General features: G+C 33.4%; 1 protein-coding gene across 3 annotated transcripts; it reads left to right on the forward strand.

Annotated features, from left to right (window-relative positions):
* The first annotated feature begins 2,809 nt into the window (after positions 1 to 2,809).
* On the forward strand, positions 2,810 to 17,710 carry LOC149789580 (uncharacterized). 3 transcript variants are annotated; one of them, XM_089973326.1, is made up of 7 exons: positions 2,810 to 2,934; positions 10,999 to 11,047; positions 12,926 to 13,246; positions 14,875 to 14,895; positions 15,385 to 15,735; positions 16,349 to 16,413; positions 17,385 to 17,710. In XM_089973326.1, the coding sequence occupies exons 2-6, from the start codon at positions 11,014 to 11,016 to the stop codon at positions 16,375 to 16,377; spliced, it is 756 nt and encodes a 251-aa protein (XP_089829452.1). In that variant the 5' UTR covers positions 2,810 to 2,934; positions 10,999 to 11,013; the 3' UTR covers positions 16,378 to 16,413; positions 17,385 to 17,710. The 3 variants fall into 3 exon arrangements, with proteins under 3 accessions (XP_089829452.1, XP_089829454.1, XP_089829453.1); XM_089973327.1 differs by lacking the exon at positions 2,810 to 2,934 and adding an exon at positions 3,628 to 3,647; XM_089973328.1 differs by lacking the exon at positions 14,875 to 14,895.
* The last annotated feature ends 552 nt before the right edge of the window (positions 17,711 to 18,262 follow it).

Below are 18,262 nucleotides of genomic sequence, written 5' to 3' on the forward strand. Positions count from 1 at the left end.
GTGAAATGACTTCTCTGGTGCTTATGAAACTTCTTAGCGAAATAGCACACTGGATGATCTACACCATTTGTGTCTTCTTGAATCAATACTGATCCAACCCTAACATCACTTTCATCAACAAACAGTTTAAATAACTGAATGAAATTTGGAGCTGTAAGAACTGGTGCACTTTTAATTATGGCCTTTAACTTATCAAAAGCCTCCTGACATTTTTCAAACATATGAAACATGGTTTTCTTGCTTAATAGATTTGTCAGGTTTTCAGCAATTCTGGAAAAAATTGGAACAAAATGTCCGATACTATCCAGCCATGCCCAAACATCGAATCAGTTGATTTTTACTGATAAGCAAAGGGAATTCAGAGAGAGCTTTGACATTAGCATATAAAGGTTTAACTTGTCCATATCAGACGTTATGTCCTAGAATTGTTACTCAAGCACGGCAAAACTCATTTTTGGATATATTAAGTGTCAAATGTCCATCAGTGAGTCCGTCAAAGAATTTCCGAATTGTCACTAAAAGATCCTTCCAGGTGTCGTTGAAGATGATGACATCATCGATGTAAGCATCACATTTATATTGACAAGAGGTAATCATGTTCATTAAACGTTGAAATCTACTAGGCGAACATTTCATTCCAAACTTCATCGCTTTATATGGATAAAGCCCATCTGGAGTCACGGATGCCGAAATTTCCTTTGCCCATTTCGTCAGTGGAATTTGACAAAATCATTTCAGAAGGTCACATTTGGTGACATACTTTGCATTTCCAATTTTATCACTGCAGTCATCGATTCTTGGTGATGTAAATGAATTTGCTTTAGTCATACTGTTCACCTTTCTATAATCAGTGCACATGCGAAAGTATTATCTGGTTTCGGAACAAGTATACATGGTGAACTCCAGTCACTTTTAATCGACCCTTTGAAATCTTTCTTCAGCAAATAACCATTCTTGTTTAAGAGGGTTCATCTTGAACTGGTGTTATTTCAAAGCTGTAGAATTTACAAATTTAACTTCATGGTACATTTTACTTGTACTTGTATGAACATCTGGAAATAAGTGCTCATATTCAAGAAATAACTGTTTAACTTCATTATTTTCTTCTTGATGCACATGTGAGCGTTTCTGATCCGGATTGTTTACAATTTCTGAATTTCGAAGATTTGTCACTATAAAATCAATACAGTCCGATTGCATTCCATCGCTTAAATCCTCAGAGTGTGAGACAGGTTCAACTGAATTAATGGCATGGTTAACCTGGTTATCTCTATCCACATACGGGTACCCCTTTAATGTTTTTACATCCCATAAGTACTATTACTGTAATTTAACTCATTTATTTTCTTCTTGAATTTGTAAGGACCATCATACCTAATCTGAAGAAAATTTGGGAGAATGAGCAAGTAAGACAGAACTTCAGTCTGAAAATTTCTCTCCATTGCAGCTCTGTCAAACACTAATTTCACTTTGGACTTGAATTGCTCAAATTCTAATTTAAGACTAGATTGCTTGAAAATTCCAGACATAAAATTTTACCCTTGATGACATCGGACAGATTTGGGAAGGCCGAACTGAGCATAACATCGTTATCAAAGCTTTTATTATTGCTTCAGTTTTAATATTCATCAAAGGAATTGCCTCTGGGAATCTTGTTGACGCACACATTACGGTCAACAAGTATTGGTTACCTGACTTGGTCTTATATAAGGGACCGACACAATCTACCATTATTCTGCTAGATGGTTCGTCATATGCTGGAATAGGTTACAGATTAGCCTTAGGTATTTTAAGGTTGAGCTTTTCTACCATTTATAAGTGTGACAAGATCTGAAGTATTTACAAGCATCACTTTTAATTTTTGGCCAATTGAAGTGACTCAACATCTTGAGATAAGTCTCGTTAATTCCTAAATGACCAGCTAAAGGAATTTCATGGGACATAATAAGAATTAGGAAATTCCAAAACATAGACGAAAATAAACCAATTTACTTCTTCATTTAATAATAATACGGATTTTAAACCCATACATACATATAGAGAATAATTTAGTTATGTATTGGTTGTTTACAATCAATAAAACAAAAAGGTCAATTTGGGTCAAGCAGAAATGAACTCAGTTTTAGACAAGATCAAATCCAACATACATGTTACAATTGGATGTAATGAAATAATATAAAATAAAACTCAGAAACAAAGCAAATTAAATATACATAACAATTGTCATTTAATTTCGGTTTTAATAAACACTTATGAACGGACTAGTTATCCATCATTTTCAAAATGTCGCTATATCACTGTCATGCGAGGATAAAAAAGTATGAAAAATAAAGCTCAAGCAAAATGCATTGTAGCATGTATTTATGCATATGTATGTATGTATGTATGTATGTAAGAATGTATACAGGTATGTATGAATGTGTTCATAGAAATACGCTTGGATGCATATAACAATTGACGGATGTAGATATCCACGTACGTTACAATGCAATATGGGTGGTATGTATGTATGTATGAATGTATGTATGTATGTATGCATGTAAGAATGTATACAGGTATGTATGAATGTGTTCATAGAAATACGCTTGGATGCATATAACAATTGACGGATGTAGATATCCACGTACGTTACAATGCAATATGGGTGGTACATACTTTATTACGTTTAAAAAGTGTCCAAGGGACACTGCACACATGATGTCTATTTTAATTCTGCCAATTCAATCCTGCGTTATATGGATACCTACAGTAGTAAACATCTGACTTGAGTCATAAAGACATCCTTTATCTGCGTCATGTTATCAGTCATGTTTGATTAAAGATGGGCGCGACAGAGTAAAGTCCATCTTAAGCTGAATTGAAGGTGCTAGTGTGCAGTTGGTAGCCAGTTGTTAGCAAAGCATCCCATTCACAGCGTCCATACTGTTTTATAAGGTATTGCAATTTTTTATATCTTTAGATCTCAATGCAAAAACAATATCTGCGAATTTCTTTTAACTTTCAAAATGTAACATTTAATTCTTCCGTTGAGACAGACATTTACTGCTGCCACGAGGTGTGTGCTACTTCACAAGCCTACTTTTCAGCATGTATTGCAATATATAGTATGGTTTAGTCCTCTCATAAAATAGGTATTAGATTCATGTATCTTGTTTGTTTGACCTGGATGACTTTCCGTGTGTGTATCCAGCATGCAGTTGTCATTCCACTAGACTCTCGCGTGATTCCTAGAGCCTTAGACCGACCAAACGTTTGAGGAATGGCGAAATATCTCAAACTTCTATGCTCATTTCCTTCGTATGTTTTTGAGCGAATGATATTGTGGATCAAGTGCTCTGATCTGTATTTAAATTTAGAACAATTCACTGTACTGGACATAAATATTTCTAAGTTCTGTTTATTTGCTATTTAATATTTCAAAACTTATGTCAGCAAAGTATCTAATACTATAATAAACAAATCTGGGCTGGCCTCGAACAAGACCGCTGAAACGGCCTTTAATAGTTCATGAGTATATATTACCTTGAGGTATACATAACACGAAATGACATACAAATATCAGTAGTAGGTAATACAATGCATCTTATCAACAATTATTCTATTCGTTGTTGCTAGATTGGCAGCTTAGGACCAGCAGGTAAGTGAAAGTATGTGTATGAGATTTGGATTTTTGACATGTTTTGAACAATTTTCATTCATATCGCTACGATGTCTGCAGTTTATTGCGATGTCTAGCACTAGGGCATCATGCCACATACACTTAGTATGACGTACCACCCAGCTACATTATCTTGACACTAGGCCGATAAGTCCTAATTCTAACTTCTTAACGCTGAGCGCCAGCGAGGCAGCTAATTGTAACAGTTTTATAAGTCTTTGGTATGACTCGGCCGAGGTTCTAATCCACGTTCTCCCGCATCCGTGACGGATGTTCTAACCACTGACCACAGGAGCTGTCACCCATTCGGTTAGCTATTAAGTGTTTAATAGGACATTGGCTACACTTTCCATTCGATAATTTTGAGCTTAATTAATACATGCAACATGTTTATCTACCGCAGAGTATATTGAATAAATTATACAGTATATACATATGTAATTAAGCATAATATTAAAAACTGCTACAGAGACAATCACACATAAACGTGTTGAGGAAAAATAGAAGACAAAGCTAGTAAAGCTTATGCAGAAAAGACGAGTTATGACAATCTTTTTCCTTCTACTAAAGCGATTTGATTCTCAGACGATCAGATGACGCGTGACAATTGAGAAAGGTATAAATCATTGACTATGAATTTATTACCTACGGTTGCACGAGATGCTAAATTATTTTATATAGTTTATGCATTAGCCTACAGTGATGTGCATTGCTAATTTCTAATTCTGCTATGACCGAAATTTACACTTACAATCGAACTTGCAAATAACAAATTCGATAAATATAACAGTTTATATTTTGTATCGATTTCCAAGTAATAGACGCACATTGTAACAGGGCTGTTATTATTATTATTATTAGAGAGAGCTCGAAGCAAATAATCTAACAGGTGGGAAGGAGAGTCGACATCCGTTCTACGCATATATACAGGCACATATCGATTATCTCTCTTACGCTAGCGCTTTCAACCACTCGGCGATGCGATTATTTTCGATAATTGATGAAAGTAGGTCTAATGATGGGCCCAAAAACTTATTCATTAGAAAGCTAAATTTAAGACTCAGTTATGTGCCCAAATCAACTGTATTCTATTTAGAAGTACAACGTATATACACTAAATTATAACTGTAAATTTGTATATGTACACCTACGATACAGCAAAGCGCTCTTCTGAATCCAAAATAACTTTTGGGATGTATGATTACACTCGACACCTTCATATACAAAGACACCGATGTAGACAAACATGACTTCTTATTATAATTAATTCTATGAAGGAATTAAACAGACTCCCAAGAGTATCTCTTGATTATCTGTTTAACATCTTCCAACGATCAATGAATTCCTTAAATGGTGATAGATCGCATGTTTATATGACTTAACGCGGTGTTTAGAGGGACCAATCGAATACTGCGTTGGCAAGCAAAATGGTAGCGTTTGGTAATTATTGTAAATGTATACACCTTTATGATTTGGAGGCAATATTTTCACAGTTCCAAATGAATTATAAAACGACAATGCCAGTTTTAAAATAAAAATCCAAATAAATGAACAGATATGCTTATCAATGATCCCGAATATTGGTCACGCTAAGCTATCCTAATAGAAACTTTTCATGTATTTAACAACTAGCAATTATTGTATGTCATCATTATCGGCTTTCAGATAATTATTATTCATTTCACTTTTTGTCTGGACATGACATTGTACGTATGCGTTAATGTACAAGCATCGCCCATTCATTCCGGTGGACGTGGAAATAGAAGCAGTGAATTAAGTGCCCACTATGGGTAGTGGATGTCCACTCAGTGTGGTGGATTTGCCACGACTTTAGTGCAAACCAACTCTATCTAGTAGAAGTCCGTAATGGATTCACTGAAGCTGTCGTGGGTTTTATCGCACCTGTCACTGATTCTATTGTATTCTCTCCGCGAGAAGACACGCTAAAACAAACCGACAGAGAAACACGACCACGGCAGATGTCAATTTCAAATCTGTATCTGTATAAACTCAACAGTGTTAACATTTCTTGTTATATTTATCAGTGGCCAAGCTAGGGAAACATAAAGACGAACGCATGTACCGCAGAAAAATGAGGTTCTAAATTTCACTTTTATCTTCCTATCCTGTCCATTTTATAGCGCACATAACAAGAAATTGTCTAGCTACAGTTTACATAAATATACTGTTCTACATAAATTTGACCATTGTTTCAACCTTGTACACGTTTATTGGGTATTATGCACATTCGAGTCAATAGACTTTTGCTTTAGTGCCCTAGTCTAGTCGCATTTGAAATTTTGGACACCCAACACCACCACCAATACTTGACCGTATCTGGCGCTGAATAAAACGGTTGTTTATTTTCCCAATTAGAGACTAACCTTTTAACTTCAATTTATAAAGAAAAGTCTAAGGGTCTTTATGAACACCTAAACTTTGCATTATACAAATACCTTTATCAGTCGAATCAGAAACTTGGAAATTATTTGAGAGTATAATTTTTTATTGCGCCAATTCGTCTACAAAGCATTGGAGTCTGCTCTGTGTCAGTGGCTGTTCATGCAATAAACGAAGAGATTTACTGTGAAAAAGGTAACTGTCTTCGTCACTTTTTCATGAATCTATCCCCAAACATCAACCGAGGAGCAACATTTATACGTTGATGTCTGCATCTACCCTTATTAACAATGGCCAGTCAGGAAGGTGTTGAGTCTCGATGATGTTTTAAGCACCGATGTTTCATAAGTAAAGTTAACTTCTGATTGCAGAATTTTATGTTGATTGCATAACAGCGCAGTGTGAGCTTATAATAATACCCGAGAAATTCAACGTGGTTCAGTTGGGATATTATGCTTATTAGTGACCTATTCTTATTTTGTATTATCTAATTTCTAATGTGGCCATAATTATCATTTACGGACTATATCTCCTGAAATATAATAGATTGAAAGACGAATGAATGATAATCACGACTCTAATCAAACTTAGTACAATGACAATATTTGCGACTACTTTAAAATACATGTGAATTTATTCAAGATAAACAGGAAATGATTTACAACCTTTGAAGTCAAAACATCTTCCATCTAAAGATCGGGGTACATGTAATTAACAACGTTCTTTTTAAAGCCATGAATAAAAGAAACAACATGTTAATTGCAGTCAGTGCATTTAAAGATTGTATAGCCTTGGCGTACACGTAGATTGACCATTCCGGCCGATCTACCAATCATATTGATATATATGATCTATAGCGAGACGTAGCTATACCAACCTTTACAACATCTTCTCTATAGCGACTCTTGTGGCCACCCGTTTTGGAGAAGTTGTGATAAACGGACTTATTGGCCGTGCTGCCAGTCTGATTAGTACCATTTTCGTTTAGCACCATGCGGAAATAATAAGTTGGTTTAGCGAAAACCCCATGTAGGTATAATAATCCTTTCAGTGTGATAAATGATAGCAAACTTCTCAAGATGTTCCAAGTGGCAGCCATATTAGATGTCTGCGGGACATCATTTCCCTAAGAACTACTCAGACATTAGAAGAAGATGTCTAGAACTGAAAACCTCATGCAATTATGAATATCCGTTCAGGAAGAGTATCTATAACATGATTGTCAACTTGGTCACCATCGCATCTGATGGTTCAGGGCATTATCTCGATTTACGACCAAGCGAACATTATACGAATAAATTTTATTTGAAACGTCATCTCACGTGTGGCCATGAAACAATTCAGGAAAATGACGGTCATGACTATAATACTGGATGTTTGACGGACATAAATTTTATTTCGGAACACCTACACATAACGCGTCTTTCAATGTATATGCTATGTGAATACGACCTTCCGTTCAATAAAGGAGACTGTCAATGTGGCCGCGAAATCAGCCTTATTGGATACCAGATTTACACCATCTTCATTAAGGACCAATTAGGACAATGTGAGAAGTCATTTAGAGGCACCTCTAGATGGATATTAACATATTTTAGGAGTTGTGACAATAACAAGAATTTTCAAGATCGTTGTGAGAGTAATATTATCGGGCGTATAAAAACGGTTTGTTTAATTTGTTAATGCTCGGCGTTGGATGATATGGTAATATAGTAGTGTTAGACAATTCAGTGAAATCATCAACATAAGCAGCCAGATGTATCCAGATTTTGGATGCACTAAAATTTACCATAATAATTAAATGAACCTCACTAGCAACATTGAATGTGATTTTATTTTTCCGCATTATTCCGTATCATTGAATCACGTCTTTATTTATGTCAGCCTTTCAAGGACCAATTTGTGAAAAAGCTTGCAGAAAGAAGAGCTGTTTTCTTATATTAAAGTAGGGCAAATGTTGGAAAAAAGCAAAAACAGGATAAAGCTATGACAGAATCATTTGATGAGAGTATATGTAAACAATCACCAACTGGCACACATAAAAACTTGCTTATTCTACAGGTGTACTGGTTTGTATGGAAGTTGAGTATTGTTGCGAAGGTGTTTAGTTCATTCGATCTAATGATGATAAAGAGGAATGTGGTAAGATATCTATCATTAAACACATTTTGCATGACATGCCATGATAATATAAACCAAGTTTGTGTTACTTGCTATTCAATATACCTTTTATTTTTACTCTTAAGTAACAACTGTCAGAAACATCCGTTTACTCTGAAACATTAAAAAAGGGATCAGGTATACCTATATTCATTCGGTTGATACTTAATTAAGGTACTCCGTGACAAGAGTTTATGTTGTTTTATGTGACAATCTAGCGAGCACAATACAAAAAAATTCAAACACGATAGTGTGATTTATTTCGACAGTAGTTTTAGACACGTGTATTTTTACATTATTGTATGAATGCATGTAGACAAAAAATATTGGCATTCCAACAGGAGCATTATTAAACGAGAGAAAACAGATACATGTTTTCATTTCTTGATATCATCGAGATCTCTTTATTATCAGTTATATACATGATATAGAACATTGCTGACACTGTTTAGCAGATGCTTCTTACAAGAAAAGCAGCTTCAGTTTATTTACCAGTGAAAAGAAAAGAAAGATTACATTACTACGCATTTACTATCAAACGGGTAAGCAACGGATATATATATATATATATATATATATATATATATATATATATATATATATATATATATCAATAAGCACGCATTTCCCAACACTTTACGATTTAAATATAAATGAGGAAAACAATTCCGAACAAGACTAGCTCAAAGGGTACTTATGTCAACAAGAATATGTAGAAATTCTCGACAAATCTGTCTCCTTCCTACTTTAAAAAACTGATTTAGTCCAAAATGTCAATGATCAATTTGTAATTGTAATAAATAATTTAAATAACTAATTTCACAAAAAGTATGCTTCAACACAATAGTAATACTTCAACACACTGAACGTAGATAGGGATTAACAATTTTGTTACCTCAACTTTACAAAAATCTACGACAAAATAAAATGACAAGAATATTGGTCGAAGCTTCACTTCAAGAACATTCTAATTTGTAAATAAGGTTATAACTTGAAATTACATATCAGTACACAACTGATATATTGCTTGTAAATATGTCGAAAGCACAAAAGTAGTCCGGAAGTGTATCATTTCAATCACGGACAAATGTCAACCACATAATGCAAAACATGTACATAACACAGGTAGTGGGAGACCTGAACATCAGCATTTTCATATGAAGACCAACCATGTATCCTCGCAAGTCCTGTAGTGCAAACCTTATATATATATATAACCATCTGTTCATTAGATGTACTCATATTAAAATGTACAAAATGGTCTTCACAGATTCCCTCTTGTAACCCTGATTAGCACCATTTTAATTTAAGATCAGCCACGTACCATGACTGGTTTTGCTTGATTGCCTGAAACCAATTAACAACAATGTTTCAACAACAACAACAATAACAACTATCGAGCTTATAAGATGGTGACTATTATACAGTAAAACTACGAAGATATAAGACACTCTAAATCAGTTTAATAGATTTATGTTTTTTTAACACATCTTACATAATACGACTGCTTTCTTTAAAGTAAGCGATCTTTATATGATTATGATACATGTTAATCAAACTCAATTGTTCGAGACATACACAATCGTGTTATCACACATATTACATCATACTTACGATTCATTAGTACATTCTTTAGTTAAATTTGGGCGTTGCAGTATGAATCAGTAAGGTTTGAACATCAAGTGATTGTCTGGATTCGAATGTTAAAGCTGCATTCTTCTTATGTAAGTATTTATCTTTAATGTTTTTAACATGCCAACGGAATGGAATACTCAAGTATTCAATGTGTAAGAAATTTAAAATAAAATTATAGAAGGCCGAACATGACAAATCCAATGGCAGCAAGTCTGAGAAACTGGCCAATCGTTTTAGAGAGCTTTATACCTAATTTTTAGAATGGACTACGCAATTGATTCATCAAAATGTAAATAGTTCCTAAAGACATCGTGTTTGACAAGAACAATGTTCATAGACTTCGTCCGTACGCTGAACGGAATACCAGTCATTGAGTCATTCAAGTGTATTTGCTCATTACTAACGCAGATTAAATGATATGCGAGGAAATAAATCGTGTGTAATTAACTAGATTTCCAACATAAAGATATTTTCCAAGAAATTAACTTGCTAATATGGCATAATATGGTATACTTCGATTTCTAGCCTGTACTATTATGGTATGATCCGACAATGTCTAGCATCTACTAATATGGCATAATCCGACAATGTATAGCTTGTACTAATATGGCATAATCCAATGTCTAACATCAAAGGGACAACCATGCTTTTCAGATGTTACGTCCACAACTGACTGTATTCAGTCGGAATCAAAATTAGGGCAAACAGATTTCTTTACTACATTTCGACAAACCGCAAATAATCATGGTATGAAATGCATACATTTATTAAAGAGAATTTAGACAGCTTCATCCATATCTTCCTTTGATTCTAGATTAGGGCTTAATTGAGCATCCGAAACTATAGAGATGAACATTATCTGACTTTCTTTAGCCGATTTCCTCTTTGCAAGTTAATGTATTCTGTCAGACTGTCTTTTATCGGGAGAATTTAAAATCAAGCCATATGTAAGGAACGTCAACGTTAACATTTTACATCCAGTTTACTGAGTGCTCTGCATATTTTGTTATTCATAAAAGAAATGCTTTGTGGCTTCGGTACACCATAGTCTCAATTGAAATCCCAGACACTGATATGTGTTTCCTTTGGAGGGTTCTCTTAGTGTCATTATTTGTCCAATTTTTATGCAGTCTTTTCTTTTGTAGGAGAAACGAACAGAGATGTATCTTTTCGTCATCATTCTTGGGATAAATTGTGAGTTTAAACACTGTATTTCTTATTTCATTCATGTTGATCTCAACCGAATAATAAACAACTATGCAGCCACATATCACATACACGAAAGTATGTCCGTAACAAAATTATCAGTTCGGTGACAGAAGGTGGTTTTTAGTGGATTTAAACAAATTTGTCTTATTAGAATAATTATAGAAAATTGTGCATCGCCATTTTAATTGAAATAAAATAAGCTCTTATGCTGCATTTAATTTTATACCAATAGTCAACTAGAAGCTAGCTCTCTCTCTCTCTCTCTCTCTCTCTCTCTCTAGTCCAAGGTTCTGCCGAGATTTTCTTAACAAAAAACTTGAAAAGATATAGTCTCCCCTCCAGATTGATTGCATTTATGTTTCCGTTTTCTTGAGTCATTGAAACCATCATTTTCATGATAAAGATTAGTTGTATGGCTGTTACAGAGACTAAGTTTTATATAAAAACAAAAAACCAACGGAACTTAAAATTCATTGCTTTAACATCAATCATGGTGACATGTTTCATTTACAAGTATGTAACACAGATAACGATAATTCTGGGATAAATAAACGGGCAAATTTATGTGCAAACGATCTCTCAAGTAGAAGAACAATAATTTACCAATCAGAGACTCTTTGTGAACATTGATTTTGTATGGATCATAATCGTAAGGTTTGATTTTTTAATCATGTTAAGGTTATAGTCGTGTGAGTTTGAGAACAAGATAAATAGTCACTGCTATGTGATATCATCGTACTTGGACTAGAATTATACACAGCCACCGTCTTTTCAAACCGATTCTTCTTAGATACGAAAGCAATGAAATAATATATAGACAGTATTCTATATACAGGCACACGATACGTTTATAACGTTTTATTTATTTGTTAGTGAACGCATGTATATTGAATTTTGCCCGCAAATTCAGTTTGTTTCTCGCCATAAGTTCAATTTCATATTAGAAAATCCTACATGTAAATGTTTTAGAGTTAGCAACAAGTAATTCATAAATATAAAATCAAGACTTGTCAGAGAATTAAAAACTGTATATAAGTGGAACTACTTGCATATTCCAATTAGTGATTTATGTTCCGATACATTTGTGGATAATGATCAGGATTGTGAAATGTATGGATAGTCCACGTAGAACAAAGAAATAAAATTTAAACGAGACATACCCCAAAGACAACTATTGCATATTTGTTCAGTTACAAAATGACATCTTAGGATACAATGTTATGTCGTGGTAAGCTACATTAACCTTCAAAGATTCGACAGGGTAAAAACAAACAAAAGTAGACATCGGATGCAATATTATGTCGTGGTAAGCCAAATTGACCTTCAAAGATTCGAAAAGGTTCAAACAATCAGACATAGAATTTCAACATTTAAATTATACTATTAGTTAAAATTATATACGTAATACGTAATTTGTATATTTAATGTCAAATTGATACACTCTGTAGTTTAATGCTCAAAGGGAAATAGACATACAGTTGTATAACTTCTTGTCAGCGAAGGAATGGATTCGACGCGCACGTCCTAAATATTCATAAAGAATTGAAATTACTTAACAACAAACTCCGATCGTTCTTCTGCTGAAAATGTATAATCAACAACAACGATGTCGTACATAACTTTGGTTTAAGCTTCATAAGACAAGATATATTAAATATATTGTCTAAGAAATAATTTTAAATTATCAATAGTCTAAATAGATAGGTAATCTCTATGTAATTAAAATAGTATAATTTAGTATCCTGTCGTATCACCAATTTAATTACTGAAAAATTAAATGAAAATACACAAACAAGTCTGCATTATTTAATATATAACGATATATCGATTATTTCACTTGCTGTACTTTCTATTTCATGACAGGTGTGTCGGCTCATCCCACAATGAGTCCTGCACCAGTGGCTGAAGTGGAGGAGAATGGAAATATTACCATAACATGCAGTCCATTAATGAAAGATAATTTGTGGGAATCTTTTAACGTTCCTTCTACAATTAACATAAAACCAGACTGCACATATATAGTTTATTCCGGAAATGTTACATCTGACATGGAATTTACATGCATAGAAAGAAATTACTCCGCTCTTACTCTATCAAAAGTCTCCAGATATAGACACGGCCAAATATGGTATTGCCAGGGACCGTATTATGCAATAAGCTACTCAACGGTAGTAGTTGTAAAAGGTTAGTAATTAGAGTTATATCTTAATCCTCTAAAATATATTGTCTTGTTCAATAGTTTATTCATTCATTATCAATATGACGCATACATATACTACCCTATTACTGCGCGCGTGTGTGTGTGTCTGTGTGTGTGTGAGTGTATGTGTGTGTTTGTGTCCATGTACATGTAAATGTGCCAAACGTTTAACTTGCAATGGCCATAAATATACATAGTTTTTATCAATTGATTCATACCTATTTATATACATCCCAAAATTGGTGACATGACACATGTAACATGAAAACATGATAAAACGTATGAGCATATATATAACACAAAGGTAAGGATACACACAGATGTGTGTGTGTGTGTGTGTGCACCTCCACCCAAACCGAATCCAATTTCCATAGAAGGTTCATAACATTTTATTGCAAAGAGAGAATAAATTTATTTTAAAATACCAATGAAATAGTGTAAGAAGGAACTGAAGTTTGTTATTTATAACCAGAATACAGTGGTTTCGTACACAGGAAGGAATCAGACGTTTTACATCATTACACACACTTTGTCAGATCCATTGCCTGATACACACACTTTGTCATATCCATTGCCTGATACATACACTTTGTCAGATCCATTGCCTGATACATACACTTTGTCAGATCCATTGCCTGATACACACACTTTGTCAGATCCATTGCCTGATACATACACTTTGTCAGATCCATTGCCTGATACACACACTTTGTAAGATCCATTGCCTGATACACACACTTTGTCAGATCCATTACCTGATACATACACTTTGTCAGATCCATTGCCTGATACATACACTTTATCAGATCCATTGCCTGATACATACATATTTGTTTAAGATGCATAATCCGTAGTTCATGAGAAAAAGGTTCTTACTTCTTCAAATAAGGCTATGATTTCATCTTGTAAGTTGACTTTTATAGCTATAATGTTAATTACACAATTTTTGGCAACGTCATTAAATGGCTTCTTTAATTCGGTCTTAACCCAATAAATGCCTACTTCTACATCCAGAGAAACCAAAGAACAACGACCACAAAACTAACAAAATACATGACACATAAAATTCAACCCACCATTTTCGTGCAAAAAGCCTGAATAAATTGGCGTTCAACATGCTTATAACATGTCACTCACATGTTTTCACAGTAAGATAAATGTCGATGCTAAACCAGTATAATTGTATTTAAATGCCAAAAATGTGGCCTTTACTGATAGAGTTCTAGTACCTCTATTCAAAACATCATATCAGTTTCTTACATAGACATAAAGATTTTCCAGAGGATCTTGAGAGATCACTAGTTTTAGATCCAGAGAAATTGTGCTAACGAGTCTCCGATACAATAAAATAATACATCAGAAAAAAACCAAAACAAGCTATTTAATTTCGAATATCCCATTCTTTATGCTGTGCAACAAATACAATAAATCAAAGTTAAGGTGTTACTTCATTATTGGCGATGCAAAACACTGCTTCTTACAGGCAGGCGTGTAGTACAAGCTTGTTACACGTTCATCAAACTTCAAATGATTGCATAAAATCGATGAGCTATTGATAAATTACGAAAGGTAGATATGTTGTAATAATACCGCAATTATATCTTTTCTTCAGAACTTGCTGCTGTGGAAACGTGTAAGTGGACGAAGTTGTAAACGTATCTTTTGTTTGAAAGTAATTAAGTATAATATAGTCTTATGTTTGGTTGTGTTACTGTTGACTCTCCCTCTCTCTCTCCCTCTCTCTCTCTCTCTCTCTCTCTCTCCGCCTGTTACTCTCAAATCTTGCATCCATCTCATTGCATATTAAATTAAGATATACGATTCGTTCCCATTTAAACAAAAATGTATAGTTTTAATGACGTCTATTGAGTACAGTGACTATATATATGCATATATATATCAATTACCATATTACACCTTCGAAATGTATTGTGAATCACATTCATCTGAGTATACGCCCGGTTGAAACAGGTTTTATTATATGTATCGGGTTTTAGAAAATTGGAGTCATGTTTTATAAACTTCTAAAAAATTAATACGTTTAGATATCCATGAAGAGTATACCAACAAAGTTAATTATACCACAAGCAAATTAATCTATTAATATTGTATAATTTTGTAGGTAGTCAAGATACGGAAATACATGTATGCCCATATCCAGTTGCATATTTTGTGGAAAATCAGCCTCTGACGATCTTTGCCAAATACACTGGATTACATATAGTAAAATCGATAAAATGGATTGAATACATAAAGAATTCTCCCCAAGTGTCTCATTTAGTATACCCAAACTGTTCATATGGATTTAGGGATATCCCTGACGGCTACGAATTCGTATGCAACAGCTCCCAGGCACAGTTCACCATGATAATAAAGAATGTTCGACATTATATGCATGGCCAGATGTTGAAGATCGAGTTTGAAGTGTCACCCTTATCCACTATATCAAAATACATTATCTTGTCCATGAAGGGTAAGAATACTTTGATTTATGAACATATAATATCGGCATCATTATCGGACTTAACATTTTGTAATTCTCAAGCGGGATTAAATAATGTTCGCACATTATATTCTTTAAACCAACTACAAGGTCTACACTATTAAATCTTAATAAAATTTACAATATATTTAAATACTTACACTAACAATTCATTTTTAAGAAGGTTTTATATTTAAGATGTGAAGCGACAAATGCCGATCAGCGTATCTGCAGTATGTGGGACATGTATTAATGCCTCATATTGACAGTGACTTAGTAAATTATTGAACAATAAAATATTATATGGAGATTAATATATGACTCAAATTACTAATTTTTTACAACTGCTAACTTATTACGTGATACAGTCCCTAACAATACCAAATTGGCCGTATCTATATCTGAACACTCTTGATAGAGTAAGAGCGAATTAATTTCTTTTTATGCATGTAAAATCCACGTCATATGTAATATTCCCAGAATAAACCATATATGTACAGCCCTAATGTACGTTAATTTTAGAAAATGTTAAATGATTTAGGCAAATTAACTTTCATTAATGGATTCCATGTTATGGTAATACTTCCCTTCTCCTCTACTTCAGCCACGGGTGCAGGAGTCATTGTAGGATGAGCCGACACACCTGTATGAAATATAAAGTACATCAAGGTAAATAATCGGTATCTTCATATTTCAATAATGCATATTTGTTTCTGTATTTTAATTTAAATTTAAAATTGTCAAATTTGTGATACGACTGGACACCAACTAATATATCTTGTTCTATGATGCTTACAAAATTTATAAATGACAACGTCATGGTTGTTGATGCTACTGTATTTTCAAAAGAAGAACGATCGCAGTTTGTTGTTAAGTAATTTCAATCCTGTATGAATGTTAAGGAAGTGCGCGTCGATTCCCTTCCATCGCTACCAAAGACTTACACTACTGTATGACTATTTCCCTTTGAACATTAAACTACAGAGGGTATAATGTATCAATCTGACGTTAAATATACAAAGTACGTATTATTTATATAATTTTAACTAATAGTATAACTTCAATGTTTAAATTCTGTTTTTGTTTGTTTTTACCCTTTCCAATTTCTGCCGGATACTTTAGCTTACTGCGGCATAATATTTCATACGAACATATCATTTTATAAGTGAACAAATATGCAATATCGTCTTTGGAGTAAGTCTCCTTTGAACTTTGTTTTTTTTTTTTGTTCCAAGTAGAATATCGTTACCTTTCACAATTCTAATCATTATTCACAAATTTATCTGACCACAAACTACTAATTATAATATGGAAATAGTTCACTTATATACAGTCATTAATTCTCTCAAATGTTTTGCTTTTTATATGTATGAATTACTTTTTGTCAATTCTAAAGCATATACATTCCAAATTTTCCATAAAGAAGAATTACACGAAAACAAACTCACAGCGCGAATCAAACTGACTCTGCAGTTGAACATTTATTTATAAATACACTAAAATGTCAATTAAAAAGTATAGAAAGAAGTCAATAACTGTATGAATAGCAATATTCAGAGAAGGAAACTTATATAATTATTTTAGTCACGTGGCGATATTCAAAGTCCTAGATATTAATTGTTTTCCTTGTTTTCTTACAGAACAAGAATCTGGCTGAAAGAATTAGTGGTGTATATGTCTAGGCCAAGTACGATGACGTTGCATACAGTGGAATATTTTTCCTGCTCTTAAACTCACACGAAGTTTTCTTTTTAAATTAAAATCAAACCTTACGACTCAATCCACATACATCAGTGTTTACAAAGTGTCTCTGATCGTCCAATTATTTTTCCTCTACTTGAGGGATCGTTTGCACATACTTATGCCAAATTATTCATTCCCAGCAATATCCTTATATGTTTTACTTACATATTTTAATGAAATGTCACTCTGTTTAAAGTTAAAACAATGAAATTTGTGTTCCGTTTGTTTGCGTTTTTATTTTTTTTTCTTCTGGTTTTATGTTATATATGAAGAAAATAGTCTTAGACACAGTCATAAAACTAGTATTTACCATCAAAATGTTAGGTTTAATTACTCCAAAACAAGAGAAACTTAAATGTAGTCCAGATATCAGAAAGAAAATTTGATGGTCAGTGTATAGCAGGTTTATTGTATCTACATCCAAAACTAGGTGCACTTTCTGGCTGAAGATATTATTTTACTGGTATTAAACTTAACTCTTTGTCAAACAGTATGTTATGCCATGTAATGTATGTTATTTTGGATTCCACTCTTTGAATTCGTGCATGATCTATTGTTAACGATCCATTGTTAATTTTTAACAACATCTTGGCATAATTATAGACTGAAGTGATAGCTTCTACACTGACGATTGGTTTAACATTGTATTTAGTTTAAAAGCCTGGTCAAATGTAATTAAAATGTTGATGAACAATTTCCTATAATTAGTATAATAAGTCAAGTATTTTAAATCCAAGTTAAAACACCTTCAGTCATATACATGACAATTTTATTA

This window comes from Sinohyriopsis cumingii, chromosome 10 (genome assembly GCF_028554795.1).
Source record: "Sinohyriopsis cumingii isolate HCF-2022 chromosome 10, ASM2855479v2, whole genome shotgun sequence".
NCBI classification, from domain to species: domain Eukaryota; kingdom Metazoa; phylum Mollusca; class Bivalvia; order Unionida; family Unionidae; genus Sinohyriopsis; species Sinohyriopsis cumingii.

Coding starts and splice junctions, on each gene's coding strand:
- LOC149789580 (XM_089973326.1), top strand. CDS start 11,014: ATGTATCTTTTCGTCATCATTCTTGGGATAAATT. Junction 11,048..12,925: donor CATCATTCTTGGGATAAATT/GTGAGTTTAAAC, acceptor ATTTCATGACAG/GTGTGTCGGCTCATCCCACA. Junction 14,896..15,384: donor ACTTGCTGCTGTGGAAACGT/GTAAGTGGACGA, acceptor ATAATTTTGTAG/GTAGTCAAGATACGGAAATA.